At 38.2% G+C, this 17,888-nt stretch overlaps 2 protein-coding genes and 1 pseudogene across 2 annotated transcripts in view; 1 reads left to right on the top strand and 2 right to left on the bottom strand.

The window, feature by feature from the left end:
* LOC149103233 (uncharacterized) overlaps positions 1-7,270 on the bottom strand; it is a 9,343-nt gene extending 2,073 nt beyond the window's left edge. The window contains exon 1 of the mRNA XM_089273273.1: positions 7,146-7,270. The gene's annotated coding sequence lies outside the window, so the exon portion shown is untranslated. The remainder of the gene's footprint in view (positions 1-7,145) is intronic.
* The window catches only part of LOC110064412 (uncharacterized), a 51,668-nt gene extending 34,659 nt beyond the window's left edge, over positions 1-17,009 (top strand). Inside the window, exons 7-11 of the mRNA XM_089272642.1 lie at positions 1,616-1,799; positions 7,908-8,148; positions 10,433-10,681; positions 11,864-11,997; positions 14,690-17,009. Coding sequence (XP_089128768.1) covers positions 1,616-1,799; positions 7,908-8,148; positions 10,433-10,681; positions 11,864-11,997; positions 14,690-15,466 — 1,585 coding nt within the window. The 3' untranslated portion in view covers positions 15,467-17,009. The remainder of the gene's footprint in view (positions 1-1,615; positions 1,800-7,907; positions 8,149-10,432; positions 10,682-11,863; positions 11,998-14,689) is intronic.
* On the bottom strand, positions 3,598-5,319 carry LOC149103234 (arfaptin-2 pseudogene; annotated as a pseudogene).
* Positions 17,010-17,888: the final 879 nt, after the last annotated feature.

A 17,888-nucleotide genomic window follows, 5' to 3' on the forward strand; every position in this document is an offset into this window, starting at 1 on the left:
TTCCGTAGTTCAAATATGATGTTCTCTGCATTTTCTTTAATCCAAAGGGCATTGTTTTCCAGTGCTTTCTGTGGGTACGAAAGGCATGTTACAGGTCTATCCTAACGATAACGTTTTTTTTTTGCGACAATTGCCTTAAATAGGAGTTCCGTTAGTTTAACTTAGAAAATTGACATGACTGAGTACTTGCGGTCCACATCGGAATCATTTGCAGTCCTATTAACCTCAAAAGAATAATATATAGATTTAGGCAAACCTAAAAGTGGAGCTCCTGGGCCGGGTTAAAGCTCACTCAGGATAAGCGAGAATTTTGATTTGAATTTGTAACTTTGGGGTGAGGTTTTCTGTATATTGTTTGGCCTTCTGTTTTGAGTTTGAATGATCTCAAAATACTCAAAATTTATAATTTGGTTAACTTTTAATCCTGGGTTAGCGTTGACAGGCTTCCGAGCAAACCCTCCCTGTCTAAAACAAGTTAACCTGACATGAACCCGCAACCCAATCGAAAACTAGTGTTTTGTCAGCGGTCAACTTAAAAAAAAACACGTGACCTCGATGAGCTACAAACTTGAGCTCGCGACACGGTCACGCGATACTGGTCAGCGATAACTTGTTTCGACAGGTGTTAATTGGCTCTAACATTGATGTCCAATATCAAAGAAGAACGCTTTAAACCAAGGCTGCATGTCTGTCAACCTATTAGCTGGAGTCTGGCCGCCATCTTGGGCAACTCCGTCGCCGTCATACGCACCCACGAGCAATACCGCTAGCCATGATAACCTTGAGTAATTCAGTTCACGGGTTTCCTTTTCTTCCCTATATGAGTATGGGGCTCCGCTGTAATGCTCCTGTTGAAGGAAGCACTCTCGGTAGACCGATGAACACATTTTGTTAGAAACAAGAACTTTCCTGGGAATATGCTTGTGACTATATGATTACTGCGGCTGTGTCATTGCTGGGTGAGTGTAAATTTTAGCGAGGCATGGGCGCGTTTCAGGACAGAAATTCAAGGTAGCATTATTATTCTTAAGAAGGCAGTGTTAGCAGTGCCCCTGCTAGTTCAGAATCTAGAAGCAGTCTAGTCACAAACACTAAGTCAACAAGCTGTCGAAACTTTAGGCAGTTGCAGCTGCAAAAGTTTGTATCGAAAGGCCAAGAGACTGTAAATTTCAATGCAGGAGCGTTTTCTGGAACGAAAGTCCCCATTTATTTTTATTACTCTTCTCAACAGATCACTTTCTTTATCTGAAGAGTTCCTTTGAGTTCCTTTTAAAATAGGAAGTCAACTTTTAATAGTTAATTTCAATAGTATATTTTATTGAGTTTTGATAACATGTATTAGATCACGTCTTAACTAACTGTCATATAACTACTCTTGTTTTATTCATGACTTGTGAACTGTATTCCCCTCCTCCATTATTACTATACTCTAACTTCCAACCTGGGAAAGAGTAAGTTCTGTTTTCCTGCATTCTCGATGTTTCTTTCGGTCTTATCTTTGGAAATATCAAAGTTATCAGGAAAACAAAACCAAATCTTTTCACTGGAACCAGCAATTAATTTAATTATGCAGAATTCATGGGAAAATGATGACAAGGCATCGATTTCTCTGTAGTAATCACATCAAGAGAGCTCTCGAGATATACGATGAAACTGGGAACTACGAACAAGAGTATGGGTATACCCTAAGTGCTTTGGGGTCTTCATACCGTTACCTTGGTCAGTACACTCAAGCAGAAGACTGCCTAAAGAAGGCTCTGAAGATCTTCAGATCCGTCCATTCACCAAGCAAGCTCAGGGTAATTAACCGCGTTACTGAGTTACATCTACTGGTTATCTCTAGCAACACAACAATAACCATTAACGTCAGCACAAGCAAGAGGAACAAAAAGATCCCATACAAATACGTAAAGCTAAGCGCAAGAAAAGGATCAAAATGCTTTTATTCTTGTGCTGCAGTTGTAAGCGTTTGTATGGATTCTTGTATGTTTGCGTCGCAAGTGAAAACTAGGCTTTCGCTTTGTCTTTTATTGCAACTTACATAGTCATTCTCTTATACTTCTTTAGTTACAGATTCTATGGTGGCTCATCAACACCATCGTGCTTTTTGGTGTCTTAACGCTTCATTTAGTGAAAATATCTAACAAACATATGTTTTTTCGTGCTATTTATATTTTTGTTTTTATTTTATTACGCAACTCTACACGACTTAAACATTTTTTGTTTATATCGTCGGACCTTAGCTTTGTAGTGCAAAAACCGCTAACTATTCATAGCAATTTCCCATATTTATCATTTATCATTATTAAGAAAATTCTTCTTTTTATGTCGTTTTTTTTTTTACAAAAAAATGACAAAACAGTAAAAAGGAAAAAAAGAACTCAAAACTAAAAGAAAATTGAGAGAGATAAAAGAGATAAACTGCTCAACAAGTTGGAAAAAGGAAAGAAAAACAGAGATTATACGAAAAGAATCATTTTCTTCCATATTTTTATTAAAATAATTCAAATAGTTTTTATTTACAAGGCTAAAAAAGGTTAAAAAGTAAAAAACACTGAACGTTTTCGACACCAGGTCTTCATCAGGGTGATGATGATGATGAAGACCTAGTGTCGAAAACGTTCAGTGTTTTTTACTCTTTAACCTTTTTTAGCCTTGTAAAATAGGAATTATTTTTAAAATCAAAGCGAATATTATGGACAATTCAAATAATTGCGAATAAAAATGAAGCAATGAGAAGCTAATAATCACTATGGTGCTGATGGGCCACCTTAGATATGTTTTTTAAAAAATCCTTCTTCAAATCTACACTCACTCAATCAATCATGTGACTACTATAGTTCTACGTTGCTTCAAATGCGGAATTTGCCGGCATACATAATATTTGAGCCATTTTACCTTTGAAAGGAATAAAAAGCACACTAGTAACAAACATGACAAAACAACGCATGCCGTAAAAACTATGATTTAAAGTTGACATTTCATATGGTTCTCCTTATATCTTTATAAGTGACTGTAAATTGATTTGTGGATATAGACTAAGCATACGAAATGTCAAGTTTAAAATCATAGTTTCAAGGCATGCGTTGTCATGTCTATCACTGCAATGTGATGATAAGGTTTTAATTTCCCTGGCGTCCTAAATTTTCCGTCTCTTAAGTAGATTATGAATTTTTCAGTAGTGACCTAAGATGGGTATCTTTTTTCTCGTCCTACCTTGACATCCCTAACTATAACTGTATTACATTTGTTAAAACAGTTTTTAAATGAGCGTCGTAAGACTAAAGCCAAGCCAAATACCCACCAATTAGATTACTCGGTCGATACTAGGCCAGTCTCAAACCGAAGTTAAACCAACACCAAAACCAAAGAAATTGCCTGAATACTTTCGACACTCAAATGAAAACAGCTCTAATACCATAGTTTGAAACATGTATAATTTTCAATGAGGATAAGAGAAGTGGAAGCGTATTTTAAACGTGTGTAAAATTATGGCTTCAAGTTTTCTGCACTGATTTTAATCTGTGAGACTCCTTTTAAATTAAATTTAGTTTACATGGACAGAGAAAAAATAATATAGGTTAAAATTTTCTCATTAAGTCTCCTGTCATCTACTTAAAGGAGATATGGATACATTAATCGAGACGCAGCTTCAAGTTTCGAGCTAGTTGTCCAAAGCCTTTATCACTTACATCCCAAAATGACACGCTTACGCAACGCTAAATCAGTGCTCCAGGAATGATGTCTGTTTACTTTCATCGCTCGTGATTTTAACATGGAATTCCTTCATACAGTTTTCCAAAGCGTTTTTGTTACCTGCGAAGTAAGCGGTAATTGCATTTTGGAAGAGTGACAGTTGCTTATGCATCACTTTCAATTGTAATAGCGACCGGGTTGATCAAACAGAGCCTACGGCATTACAAAGAACAGAACAAAAAAAAAAAAGAAAGAATCGACGGCTCTGGACAACAGCTGAAATGGAGAGACAGGATCTCTGCAAAAACCACGAAGAAGGCTTGTTTTGGTCAGTAGCTCTATTCTGGTTGTAGCAGGAAATGTAAAATCTCAATGCAAGACTTTGGCAAAGCGCTACTTTGACTCGAAGTTTTTGGGTGAGTTATTATCCGAATTATGCACAATCAAGCATCTGAATAACAACTAAATTGTTGCTGCGTTCTCTGCTAACTAGACCAACGTTCACAAAGGGAAAGAAACAGGACCTACACGAAAGAAAATCGCTAACCATCAAGGATTTCTGCAAAACCAATACCTAAAAACTGAAGGCAAATATTTCCTTAGCACTTTTATTTTGTTTCCAGGATTTAAGGTCACTGCTTCTCCTGATGAAAAATGTTACCTATTTCATATTTGTTTGTAAAAGATATGATATAAATTTATAGTACTTTGTCTAATTCATTGAAAACGCGTGACTAATAAGACAGGTTATTTATCCAAGATGTGGCAGATGGAAGCTTTTGATGTATGCCAACATTTCTCTGATAAATCTACCTCCTTTCAAATGACGAAATGTCAGTAAAATTTTATTTTGAAGAATGGTCAGACAGTTTCCTTAAGAGCTGCACGCCTCAAATTATTGTAAACAAACTATATACCTTTTTTTCCTCTAAAAATCTGAGTTTGATTGCCAAGTCATCACGAAGCCGGTCAAATTTCTCTTTCTGGACATCAAACTGTTGTTTAGCCTTTTCAGCTTTAACAGCCGAAGCTGAGGTTATTGGTCCGGTTTGGGTAGACTCTAGGTCTGTTCTGTAGGCATCATACTTTATTCTGGCAGATTCATATGCTTTTACTGTCACAATAGAATCTTCCACAGTCTTGTGCACCAAGGTGGTCAGGTTGGATGTAAAAAAATTAAGTGCCTCAAGAAGAGCTTCCCCATTATGTACCAGCGATCTTTGAGACTCGGCGTTGTGGTTGAACTCATTTTGTAGCTCTGGGGATTTCATCCCTAAATCTGTGAGCGCCTCAGCAAGACCTCTTTGACTTTGAACCAAACCATGAAAATTATGTGTCATCTGCTTTGCAAGCTTTAGAACATTCGTATACTTTACTTTGGCTTCTTTTACTGAGCAAAATAATTTGTCCTTCAAGTTCAGTATCCACAGTCCTTGTACCTTTACCAAACCTTTCAGAAAGGTATTGCCTAGTATACTTGTATGTTGAAATACTCCATTTCTTTAAGTGTTCCATTTTCTGAGCAGTTCCTGATCGAACAGTGGCTTGAGAAGTGGAGTGACCATTTTGGTATGTTCCTTGTGGTGACTGCCATGACACTGATGACGACGAAGCTCCTGTCAAGATTCAGTGAACAATACGCTATATTTTTAACACCTTGCGAAATATCCCGGCACTGGGTAGTCATCTTCCTCCGCTCATTTTATGTCTGATGAATGTTGTTGGCTTCTTCAGCATCATCAGACGGAAGCTTAGGAGCACCACACGGTAAAAACTCTTATGCCGACCCCAATTAAGCGGACGCTAAGAATGGTCCCGAAATTAGCGTCCTACATTTACTTTTATAACGAGCCCCTTTCCATCGCTAAAAAACCTCTATTAAGAGGGCATCAGACTGAAATGACAATGCAAATTTTATTTCAAATTTAAGGGTGAAATGAAAAGTGATAAGTCCGTAGAGCGGAAAGGACAAATTACAAATAGCATTAAAGCGAGCTTAGCTATAGTAGAGTTTAGTAGATCTCGACTATCTCTCTATTATTTGCTTGAAATGATGAATTTCAGTTTTACTCTCGATAAATGGAGCTCCCGTTTTCTCAAACCAATTTTCGTTTCGCTTGGAGTCTTTGGAGGTCCGCGAAATCTGAATTGCAGTGTACATTAGACAATTATTCCACGAGAAATGACAGATTTGAGATGACAGATAATCATCTCGAAGCGCTTTGTTGGCTATAATCACTTCATACCCAACAAGCGCGAGTGGAATAATTTCTTTTTATGAAAAACGCCCCAAAATAAAGACAACTAAAATAAAAGTAAAAACGCCCCAGAAAAGTAGCTTTACGCTTACCGTATTAGTATACCATGGTATAATTGCTTTATTAAAACCTTGGTCATTGGTTACCGCAATTGAAGAGTTTTCATTGGCTTGGCCATCATTATATATGAGCCATTATACCATGCTCTACAAATATCGTAAACGTACTGTGATTTTTTTGTGCGTTCTTATTTTATTATTTTTATTTGAGTTTTATATATTTTTGGGGCGTTTTTAATAAAACAATTATTCTATTCACGCTTGTTGGATATGACTATATGAGATGTTTATAGCCAACGAGGCGGCCATGCATCGCCGAGTTGTCTATTTACGCACGCTCTTGGAATAATTGTTAAGTAACGGACACGTAAAGGGAAAACGTGTTTTGTTTATGAGAGGTTTACTGTAAACACGTTGCATTGCTGTTGTGAGAGCAATGTGAGATTCAGCTTATGACATTCGGTTTCAGTCAACCGGTTTATGTTCCTTTTTAATCAAACGACTCAGGAAATGGTAACTTCGAATCGATGTCCGGACGCCGTGTGAAAAGGTCCGCTTAAACTGCCGCTGATTTATAAGAGATGAAACTGCACACTCAGCCGACCAGGGTGTAATAACGCATGTACGGAGGCATTACAATGCACATTTAGCCTTTTGCTTAGCGCCGTTCTCGTTGCCATTGTCATTTGCTCCCAAATACCGAGGTTACACAGCAACTGTCTAAGTATCAAACTACAAATAGTGGATATTATGCAATTATTATCCCGCACAAGTGAAATAAATATATCGCCTTCCGGTACGTGAAGAATTATATGTAAGATGTAGACCGTTACAAGGCAGTCGCCCTGATCGAACTCAACTGTCTTTTTTATAAACAGTTTGTCATTTAATTACCCATGGGTTCTGTCTACAATTCCATCAGATTTCGATCTTTTCAAAAATATTTCATTTTCCTCTCAGGTTAAGGGTAAAAGGCCCTCGTCAAGGATAAATCAATCGTATCAAGGTGAAACAAAAGTTGAATAACTAGTTCCTAGCCCAGTCACAAAACTAACGTCCAATCAACCCATTCCAACGGCGCGAAAAACCGGAACACATGAATAAAAAGACTCTCAGTACTACTACGGCTTACCCCTGAATACTCTGTTGATATTCTTCTTTAACATCATTTTTATGGCTGAAAGTTTTTTTTCCTATCAAGTTATCAATAGCCAGGTTGCACATGCGTGGACCCTCTCGTATTTGCCGGTACCTGAGAATACCTGTACTACCTGCTGTAACCTCGACCGAACGGTAGTTGTTTGGGAGATTGCACGGATCACACTCGTCTCTTGCTGGAACTTATTTCTCCTTACAAATTTTACAAAATAACTCTACAACTCGTACTGCAATTGATTTTACTATGGTTTGTTGTCTACGGAAACCTCTAGACCATTGAGTCTCTAAACAGAAACATATTTTTATTAAACTGGAAAAGGAGACTAGGGAAAAAGTCAGTGGCGCGTTTCCCTAGTTCTACAGATCAGTAGTAAAACAACAAGAACTTACTGAAGTGTGCGTTATTCGCCACTTTGTAAACGAGAAAATATAATGGGCGAGTCTCCTGGAGAAATTAGTCGAGAGACGTCAACAAAAAGATCAGAAGCTATTCGACCCCAGCAGCGGTCCTACGAGCTTGAGATGAGACTCGGCCTAGATTTCTTTTCGTTGCTGAAGTGGCGAATGGGCGCAAAAATGCCATTCCAGCTACGTAACAAAAAGGTCCGAAACCAGTCAGAAAGGAGAGTTTTGTTTTTGTTTCGATAGTGGGTAACAGGTAATAAAGATAAAGTTAATAAAGACACTGCAGTGAAGAGGGTTTGTAAGAGACTGATTCCACTAATGTCCATTTCAGATTGGTTTGACGCTCAGCCGCCTTTCCTCAGTTCAACGAAACATGGACAAACTGGACGAGAGCATTCATTCTTTGAACGAAGCACTAAACATGTTTGGATACAACGACATATACAGAGCCGTGATCTTATCAAAGCTGAGTGTGGTGTATCGCTATAAGGGAGATTCTAAACAAAGTCTTCGCTATGCAGAGAAGGTTAAAGAAATTTCAGACGGGCAGCATGACACAAAACGTCATCCAGGTAGGTTATTTTAATTTGCAGTATTACTGACTATTTCAGTTCAACCCAATACTCCTTTACAGAACGAGCAATGCAGTATTGTTTTACAGAATAAACGAGAAAAAATTTTCTTTCAAATGCCATTAATCTTTTCAATGTTTATTTATTCGTTCGGTAGCAGAAACTTTCTTGTATAGCTTATTAAATTTTTCTCCGTTTCATACAAGTGAAGATAAATAGCTAAATTGTCTAACTAATTAAAAAGAGGCTGAAAAAGAAAAATTAAGCTGCTGAAAATCTAGGTATTGTTGACATTTTAATATCGTTATAGTTGAAAAATGCAGGGAATAAAGGAAAATGTAGTTCTTAACAATAGAACAAGGAAACAAGGTAAAGTAAGGAATTAATCTCCCCTAAGGCAAAAGCCAGGAAAAACACTGGGACACAAGTATGGCGCACCGTGACGACATGTGAAAACTATTTCTAGTATTTAACACGTAACGATTATACCTCTGTCGATCCATTCAACTTTGCGTCTTTAAACACTCACTTCTTTCGCGCAGCGGATTTAAAAAACGAACGTTCGAATCTCTGCGGAGGAAAGAGCAATAATTCCATGCCCCTGCGCTCGATAGGCAGTGATAAATTTAAAAAAAGCAGGAGATCTCTTGATTGAGTTTAAGTGCACACACTCATCTGCGAGCAAATAGCCCATTTCCTAGTTGCCTTAACCCTCTCTATCAAAGCGAGGACTGGTGCACAACCATTCATAAGAAAATGAGTTTAATTTGCATGTGAATGAAATCTCATTTTCATATGAAAAGTGGGAACCAAGACTCGCTTTGAAAAAGGGGCTAAAGATAATTCGGAAATGGCCTATTTACGCTTAACATTGTGCGTCGCAATGATGCGCAATGCGCGATTGCCATTAAAGTCGTCGACATTTTTGAAAATGATAACAAATGATCCGAAATAATGACCTTGTCGAAAACTGTACGCCTTTTGCTAGTCAAATGGCGGAATCGAGAGTTAACTTGTTTACACGGCTCTCGTCATAGACCGACTATTATTGTATTACTCAGAATTGATCAAGTCTATTGACGTATGGAGGGGTAGACCCAAATGTAGGGGAACAAGCTTCACTGTAGTGCTGAGCGTAACGTTTTCTGAACTAAATTGTTCGAAGTCCGGTTTTGGATCTTCTCGCGGATTTTGCTGCTTTATATTCTTCGTTCAGTCGCTTTTGCTGTAGGTTTTCAAGCCTTTTCATTTAAATCTTTCGCGTCAAACTCTGCTTAGCTGATTTAACTGTGGCATTCTGTGGATTTTTGTAGATTCCAGGATGACATTACCAATAAATAAACACAGGTATTAACAATAAACACACGTATTAACAAGAATTGATTAAAGCAAGAGAAGATCAAGGTAAAAGAGTTAATCCCCCACGTAGGCCTTATACTGAAAGTAATCCCTCTTAAGCTATTTTTAGACATGGTACCTAGTTCTTCCGCAGATGTTACTCGCAATCCAAACCCTGCATTGGGCCTTTGACTTTTACCAAGCTAAGATGTTTACCAAAACTTGATTATTTTGACTTTGTTTGCCTACATATTCATTGAGTGTTTTGACTTTGTTCGCCTACATTTTCATTAATTCTTTGACATTTATTAGAAAACAGATGAAGCGTTTTCGCTCAACTGTCGCTCAACTGAATGTGGCGTCTTTTTAACCAGCAGATAAGATCCTACCTTTTCCTTCACCGAACATTGTGAGAACTTTGTAGTCAATCACAAATAAAACATGTGTTAGCGCCCATGTTGTTCCCAATATGACTGTTATAATAGAATTGGTTCATACTTTTAGCTGTGCATATGTCGAGTTATGGGTGCACTTAGGAAATTTGGAAAGTACTCAAGAAGCTAGAGTTGTTCTCTACTGCACCTTGAGTGACTCTTGCGCTTCTGCGTGCTTTCCAAAACTCCCGCTTGAACCAATTCTTTAATTAACCAACTTTGGATAATGGATTTCTTACCTTCTGATTGGTTCCCTGAGTCTCGATTACCAGTCAATATACCTGTGCTTGGCTAAACGTGGAAAATGACTGCGGAGAGGGTGTTTGTAATGGCATTAAACATTTTCGACAGCATGTGGGAGAAAAATGATTGGAAAAAAAACCAGATTTGGTAAGCTTCAAAGGCAAAAAAGAGCCGCAGAATGTGTACAATTATCTTAGCTACGAAGAGTTTGATGCGAAAGATTTATTTGAAAAGGCTTGCAAATTTACAACTTACAATGTGTGTTACAGCTATTGCTACTGCATTATTGAATCTTGGGCATGCTCAAAGTGACATTGGGTATGTGGAGGATGCAGTAAAGAATCTCACCAAGGCGATGGAAATTTACGTTGCACTCCACGGTAAAAATCATCGAATTGTTGCTGCCAACCTTAACTACTTGGGGTATGCATATCTGCAAATGGGAATGGTAGAAACGGGAAAGAAACAGCTGGAAAGGGCAGTGGAGATTTTTGGACAGGATTCGCCATTACATCCAGGTAATAAGCATTGGTGTTAAATAGAGTGTTCAGCTAGTTACTAATATAAGCCGTAAATTACAAACATAGCTGATAGCAAGTGACCGGTTGCCAGACTGCATCTTTTCAGTTACACGTTTTCATCTCTTATACGGGTTAAAGAGAAAAATAAAGAATCGTCGAGATATTTAGAGGTTTGTGGCTGATATTTTAGAATGTCCTACTCCGCGAATTTCTTACAAAAGCATCAGTACATCCGTAAATAAACCTGAACTTACGCTTGCATTTAAGTGTACCAATGGCCTTTAGAAGGCTAACTTCTCTCATTTGCATCACACTACAATCCAACAAGTATGTGAAGCAAGTTCGGGGAATTTTGCTGGTTCTGCCCGAAATTCCCTCACATCCATGTTAGATTACGATGGAATGCAAATAAGCAAAGCTAGCCGTGACAAGGTCCATTCAGGTCGCTTTCAGCTTCTTAGAACTGGTGGGCATCTTTAACTCCACCATTTTCCGTTGACGATTACCACTTTGATATCATCAAACACTGGGCGTAGATAACTTCGAATTTTCTTGCTAAGTTCGCTGAGATCCCTTTGTACTGCGTCGGCCGATTTCTGATCTTTAAATAGCAAGGCAATTCTTATGGGCTTGTCTAGCTGAATTTCGTGTTGTGATTTGGCTTGATTTGGTGACTGAACGGATGAAACTGCTGATGGTAGAATCAATAAGTCGGTCGCGGAGGATACTTCAATTTCGGGAACATTGATTTGAGATAGTTACATCAGTTCAACGGAAAAAAGACCGGGCCCCAGTTGATTAAAGGGTGTAAAACCCTATCCACCCTTCGCACTACCGGGGTCTTAAGAAAAAGATGATGAAGGGAAACCGACTAGCAAAACGCGTCCACAGAAAAACAACAAACAAAGTTCTCTTACTGTCCTCAAGAGATTAAATTCTCTTGAGGACGAAAAAATCTCCTCCTGCACTAAAAAAGTCGCGTCGACAACAAGTATGAAACGTTCACTCTTGGAGACAAAATTTATTCGCACACATCGTGTTTCATTTTTCGCAGATCTTTTTTCCGTTGAACGTAACAACCCGAAATCGATGGTTCTGAAATGAAGGTACCCCCCTCGACTTCAAAAGCTGTTTGAACTGATTTATTTGTTGGCTGTCGCCATTTAAATTGATTTATAGAGAGAGCCAATTCACTGAAGAGGCTCAGCAAGGCATGCTTGATCATCGGGGAGACTGTCAAAAGTGCTGATTTAGCCTTCAGCGCATTGCAGAGTTACAAGGACACTTATGAAAACACCATGGAACACAGAGAGGTAACTAACTAAAAACCTTTTAGGCCGGACATTGCTAAGAGAAGCGAAGGACAAACTAATTGAAAGTTTACAATGCAACACACCATGTTATTGTGAAAAACACTCGCCTAAAGTTTAGGTTAATTATGTTCGGGAACATTTACCACTTTTATGGCAACTTTTTTCTTCTCGTTGACAGCGACTCGACCTTAGCATATGTCCAGAGTCGTTGCCCTTGTTTTGTCTTCACAATACTTATGATTCGATGGTTCAAAGACTGCCACTCTTTACATTAGTTGCACTACCGACAACGATGGTGAACACCTATTAACATAACAGGTTACAATAGCAACAGTTCAACACAGTGAGAAGATCAGAGACAACTTGTACAAAACACTCCGCCTATTTTGTTCTATTTAGTTTATTTTATTTCATTTCATTTCATTTTATTTTATTTTATTTTATTAGCTTTGCCTTTTTGATGCCAAAAAAAAAAAAACAAAAAAAACATTACAATCAATATGTAGAGGTTTGGTAGGGACATCGCAACAGCTACGACATATTACTTGTTTACATTACGTTGCATAACCTTTCTTACTTACAATCTGCTATATTACTTGCATACATCACTAACAGTACATTACATCACCTTCTTGCAATACGTTACGTTACATTACTCACTTACAATACACTATATTGCTTCCTTACAAGCATCACTTGCAAGCTTACCATATAGGTTGCAGCACGATACACAAAACTGGAATTATTTAAGCGTTGCAAATTGAGAGTGTGACTGCGTAGTCTACGTACTGCATGCATTAATTCATGAAACTATACCACTTCTTTAAAAAGGTGTTATGTTTGTCTGTTTCACAAGGGCTATATAACGTTCAATTTCTATTTTGTCATTTACAAGATTTCTGTAATCTGCGAACTGAAATTGAATTCAATTTAATGCTCTGCAATAAAGAACGTGCTTACCGATCAGAATAAGGTGGTTTTAGGGTTGAACAAGAAGACCAATTATTAAGGATCATTAAGTGCGCCGTAAATAATTTCGTTCTTAGAAAGGCTCAGGGTCTCTTTAGTAAAAAACTGATACCATTCAATAAAATCCGACCAAGAATAACTAGCATATGGACAAGATACAAATAAATGACTGACTGTTTGGTCTAGGTTTGTGCAACCTTTTTCATTTTGTAAAGAAAATTGCGAACAATCTTGTATTGGAATATTGAAAGTGTAATTTCTTAAGTCGGGAGAAAGGGTAAAGAATATATTTTCTGTCGTTCGTGAATATCAGATCCACATTGTGTAATTATTTTCTCACCCGTTGGAGGAGAGAAGTTCTGATGATCAATTAAAGATCCGTAAATTGTTTTGCACTTAAGTTTATTAACTGCAAGTAAATTGTCTGTGGCGGCTTGCTGTTTCTGTTTTTAGGTATTTTTTCAAGACACTGGATATTGCCGAAAGGAGACCGATACCGTAAAAAATTACATTTAACGTTACATTTTGTAAGACTCGTTAAATGACAGAAGTCGAGTGTTACTCTCGTCGAGAAGACTGGAAAGTTTATAGATACCGCCTTGATGCCAGCTTCAAAAATACGCGGAGGCTTTGCTAATTTATAAGACCTTATAAGAATCAATTATTCCAAACGATTTGGTCCTGTACGTCTTTCTTTGTTGTAATTATATTGTAACAGAAGTGTTCCGCCGACACCAGATAGAAAGCGCAGTAAAGACGCCTCACCCAACATATTTTTAATGCCTTAACAAATGACGTCGAATCGATCATGTCTAGCCCTCCTTTTTCTTTACTTTCAAACAAGGTAGATTTTTTTAGCCTTTGGATTTTTGTACTTCAGTCCATGCATAATCATAAATTAGCTTATTAACTTAAGTAGCGAACATGTCTGGTGTGTTCAGCACACTACAAACGAAAGTTGGCTTTGAATTGCAGTTGTCTTTACTATATTGATCCTGCCGTATATGAATATATCTCGTGACGACCAAATGGTTAGTATTCTTCTTATTAGGTGTAGTCGATCAAAAAAGTTCTTTTTGGCTGCGAGTTGTTCGTTGTATGAAAATCCTTACCACATAAATTCTGATTTAGATCGATTTATTCGTAATCCAGAATAATTTTCGAACTGGGCAAGTAAATTAAAAAGGTTGGTTAGTGACTGAACGTCTCTAAGAAAAACAGTGGTATCATCAGCATACTGCGTAAGTTTTATTGTGTTTCTGTCATCTGCTCGATGCCTTTTATTTCAATTTTGCTCCTGATGGTACCAGAATTTCCATCCCAATAGAAAGCAGGTCACAAGAGAGAGGACAGCCTCGCTTGACTCCCCTTCCCAAAGTAAACTGCTTAGTGGTAAAGCCGTCGTTTAGGTTGCAACTTCAAATGTCGCTATATATTGCGTCCATCCACTGCCGTAGTTGCGGACAAAAGTTGAAAGTTCCTGGGCAGGAATTTCTAAAGATAATTCCATTCAATGGAATTAAAAGCTTTTTCGAAATCTAGAAAAAACGGCTAAGCTGGGGATGATTTGCGTCTTGGTGAATGAAATGATATCTGTAATAGTTCTACTTTCGCCTATCAAGATGATACTTCGGAGGAAACCTAAACCAGTTACCCTGTTTTGTTTTTCCTTTTCGTTTAACGATTACGTCTGGTTCTAATTTTTTCGTTTTTTTTGTTGCAGGTGCGAAAATGTACCGTGAGGGTTGCGTACGCGTGCTCTAAGATGGGTCTTTTTGATGCGGCAAAAGAATATCTCAGGGAAGTAGAACTTTGCTTCCCCAAAGAAAAAGTAACACATCCCGAGTTTGCTGCATTTCTTCGAAAGAAAACTGAAATTACTCTTGACAGTTTCGAGTCAGTCAGATGGCCTTCAGATGAGCTGAACGTTCAAAAGATATTGTCGAAAGCAGACACGGATCTTGTCAGAGCAGAAGAAATCTTGTCCAAATCCCTTGGACGTAATCATCGCAAATTCGCCGTGACGAAGAAGGAGATAGCGCGCCTGAAAATTCTGATGGGTTTTCACGAGATTGCCCTCAAGGAAATTTGTTCAGCTCTAAAAGTGCTGAGTCCCAATGTTTCTCACTACTTGAAGGCGGACTTTTCGCTGATAAGAAGTGATGCTGAAAAGAAACTTGGACTGAATATGGCTCAAGAGCTGTCCTTAAAGAAAGCCGAAACTATTTATCGACAAACATTTGGTGATAATCATCCGATGGTTGTGTTTACTCTGCAGAAACTGTGTACTTCATATTTAGATTTAGAGAACCCCCAAAAAGCCCATGAATATTTTAAAGCTAGTGAAAAAGCTTGTGAAGTGCTTAAAACGAATCTTAAGGAGCAGCTTGATAGCTGTCAGAGCAATTTCCTCAAGAACTACAATATTAATACACATCCTATTGTAAAGCGTCAGCAGTTACTAGCTAAGAGAGTCATGCGTAATCAAGGTGCATGGTAAATCAGTAGGAACTTTCGTAAGGGCGTAGCTAGGGGGGGGCTCCTGGGGTGCCCGTGACCCCCCTTTTGTGAGCCTTTTTTGGGCAGACAACCTACAACAGGTGGCGGAAACGTAATGACAATCTGGTGAGTACCCTCACTTTGACACAGTGTGACCCCCCCTTCGAAAAATCCTGGCTACGCTCCTGTTTCGTACAAAGTAACCTAAACCGACGACTAATTCCAAAATGTTGTAAAAAGCTTTGTTGTAATGCTTGTCACATAAAAGTAAAACAATAGCAATATACAGACAGTAACAAAGGAACTTTAGTTATAAAAGTGTTGCTCTGCAGGGCTGTTTAATCTGAGCATGTACTCTGTTGTACAAATAGCTTTTTGCTATTTTTTTTTAATCCGTACTCGTAGTGAATAGAAATACCACTCCAAGAAATCTGGAGGTCTCCCAGACAAGTTTTCTTCTTTTTTCTTCAATTTATGGAGTACGATTAAGAAATATTGTTACATTTCAATTCCCAAGAAGACTAATGGAAGAAAATTGACTGTTATGGGACTTAACAATCGTAAAATTGTTCAACAAACTAGTGATCGGGAGTAAACAGCTCGAAAACAGCTGCAACTTTCAAACGACAATTTGGTCCACGTGTGATCTTGCTAAAACGTGTGTTATAGCCGCACAACTGTAGTTTTCTAGTTTAATGGGATTTGACATTATGTGAACTTTAAATGAAGTACTAGATAAGAAACTTTGTATCTCGGATGTAAGCACATAGTTTTTGTCGTGTAGAGTTTTGGCTTTGTGAAAACTGGCTGTATTACGGTCAAAAAGCTACAAATATTGTTGAGTTGAAGTATCGGCAACAGCGCGAAGTTAACCCCTTCTAAATATGAACGCTCATCAACTATCATCTCATACAAATCAAGAGCGTAATCCCTAATTATTAAATATGAAACGGTAAAAGCTTCTTGGCCGCAGGGTTTTGCAACATTGATCATACTTGTTCTCCTCGAGGCAGAATTTAACCTTGCCAAGTGTTTTCAATAATAAAGTGTCAACAACTTTACTTTTTTAATCAAACAAGGTTGTGCGTATGAATATCCTTCATTTTCAAGACAGATTATAAATGAAAGCCCAGCTACCTTGATGATATCACTATCGCCGATAGGCTCCAGGGGAAGATTTAAACACTGTGGCAAACCATTTTCACAGGGGTTTTATCCGAGAGCTTCGTGAGTCCCTGCCGCATGCGTAACGGTTTCTCGGTGACTACTTAATGAAGATATTCATATTAACAAACGCATTTAGTATTTCTACACTTTAAAATGCTAATCTTTTTTAGTATAAATCTACTAACTTTCTATCACGAGTGATGTTCTTCTATCCTGCAGTAGATAATGAGTAGCTTAGCAGTGTACAGTTGTTTACAAAATGGCGGCAGCTTCTTTGCGCTTCGAAGAGTCTGTGAAGAGGATTTAGATAATTTGCTAGTCGAGCCGATTCCAGAGAAGATAAAAGTTGTAACGGAATATAGAGTGACGATTTGGAAGTGGAAGTCTGATCTCTAGAGCCTCAGCTTAACTTTTAATTAATTTCGTGCCATTGAAACTTGAAAATTAACTCGGGTAATCGGAGCCCCCTTGGTCGTAACACTTTACGTCAAAATGCTTTGACTTTTCAAAATATGTAGTCCCCAATGAAAAGTAGGGGAAAAAGGTAAAAAACTATCCACGCAAATGTTTTCGTATTTTTGATGTGAGGGCCCCCGGTGGAACTACCCCTGCCCCCAGCCCCTTAAGGGAAGGGAATCATGGGAAATTGGCTCATCGCATGGTCTTCCAAATTGCGCGGAATGTATGGCGGAATGTGTGTCAACCCGGGGAGTGTGGAAATCAGCTGAGTTATGGGAGCCTTGGCAGGTAAGCAGCCTTTATCTACTATTTGTTTTAGATTGTTTACTTTGCTTGATGGTGAAAGTATTGTTAAAGCTGAGGGTTTAATGGTAACAAGTGTTTGCGACGTATCTCAACTTGCAAGCTAGATGGGTCAAATGCCGCAACGACGATATTTTACCTTGCGAATTATGCGTAGTAAATCCAAGGCAGTTTTCATTTTAACTTGTAAATGGAACTTATGCAAAAATTAGGTAACAATGCACGGAAAGCAATGATGGATTGTATAGCTTGGCTGGCCCATGCGATACGAACTGGCCGCAACTTTGTTTTGTCGGGTAATAATGTAAGCTTAACTTAAAACGACGAACTGAAAATTGCAGTGTTGATTGGGAATCCACTTTACGATTTGAAAGTTATACTATGTGTTACACCTCGTATGGAAAGGAAGAATGGTGAGTTTATTTCACAATTTCGGTAAAATTTAAATCCCCAAAGTTTTCTAATGTCAAAGATGCGATGATAAGACGAACAGT

The sequence above is a fragment of the Orbicella faveolata genome, unplaced genomic scaffold, assembly GCF_042242905.1.
Source record: "Orbicella faveolata isolate gen_17 unplaced genomic scaffold, um_ofav_v1 contig_35, whole genome shotgun sequence".
Classification (NCBI taxonomy): Eukaryota; Metazoa; Cnidaria; class Anthozoa; order Scleractinia; family Merulinidae; genus Orbicella; species Orbicella faveolata.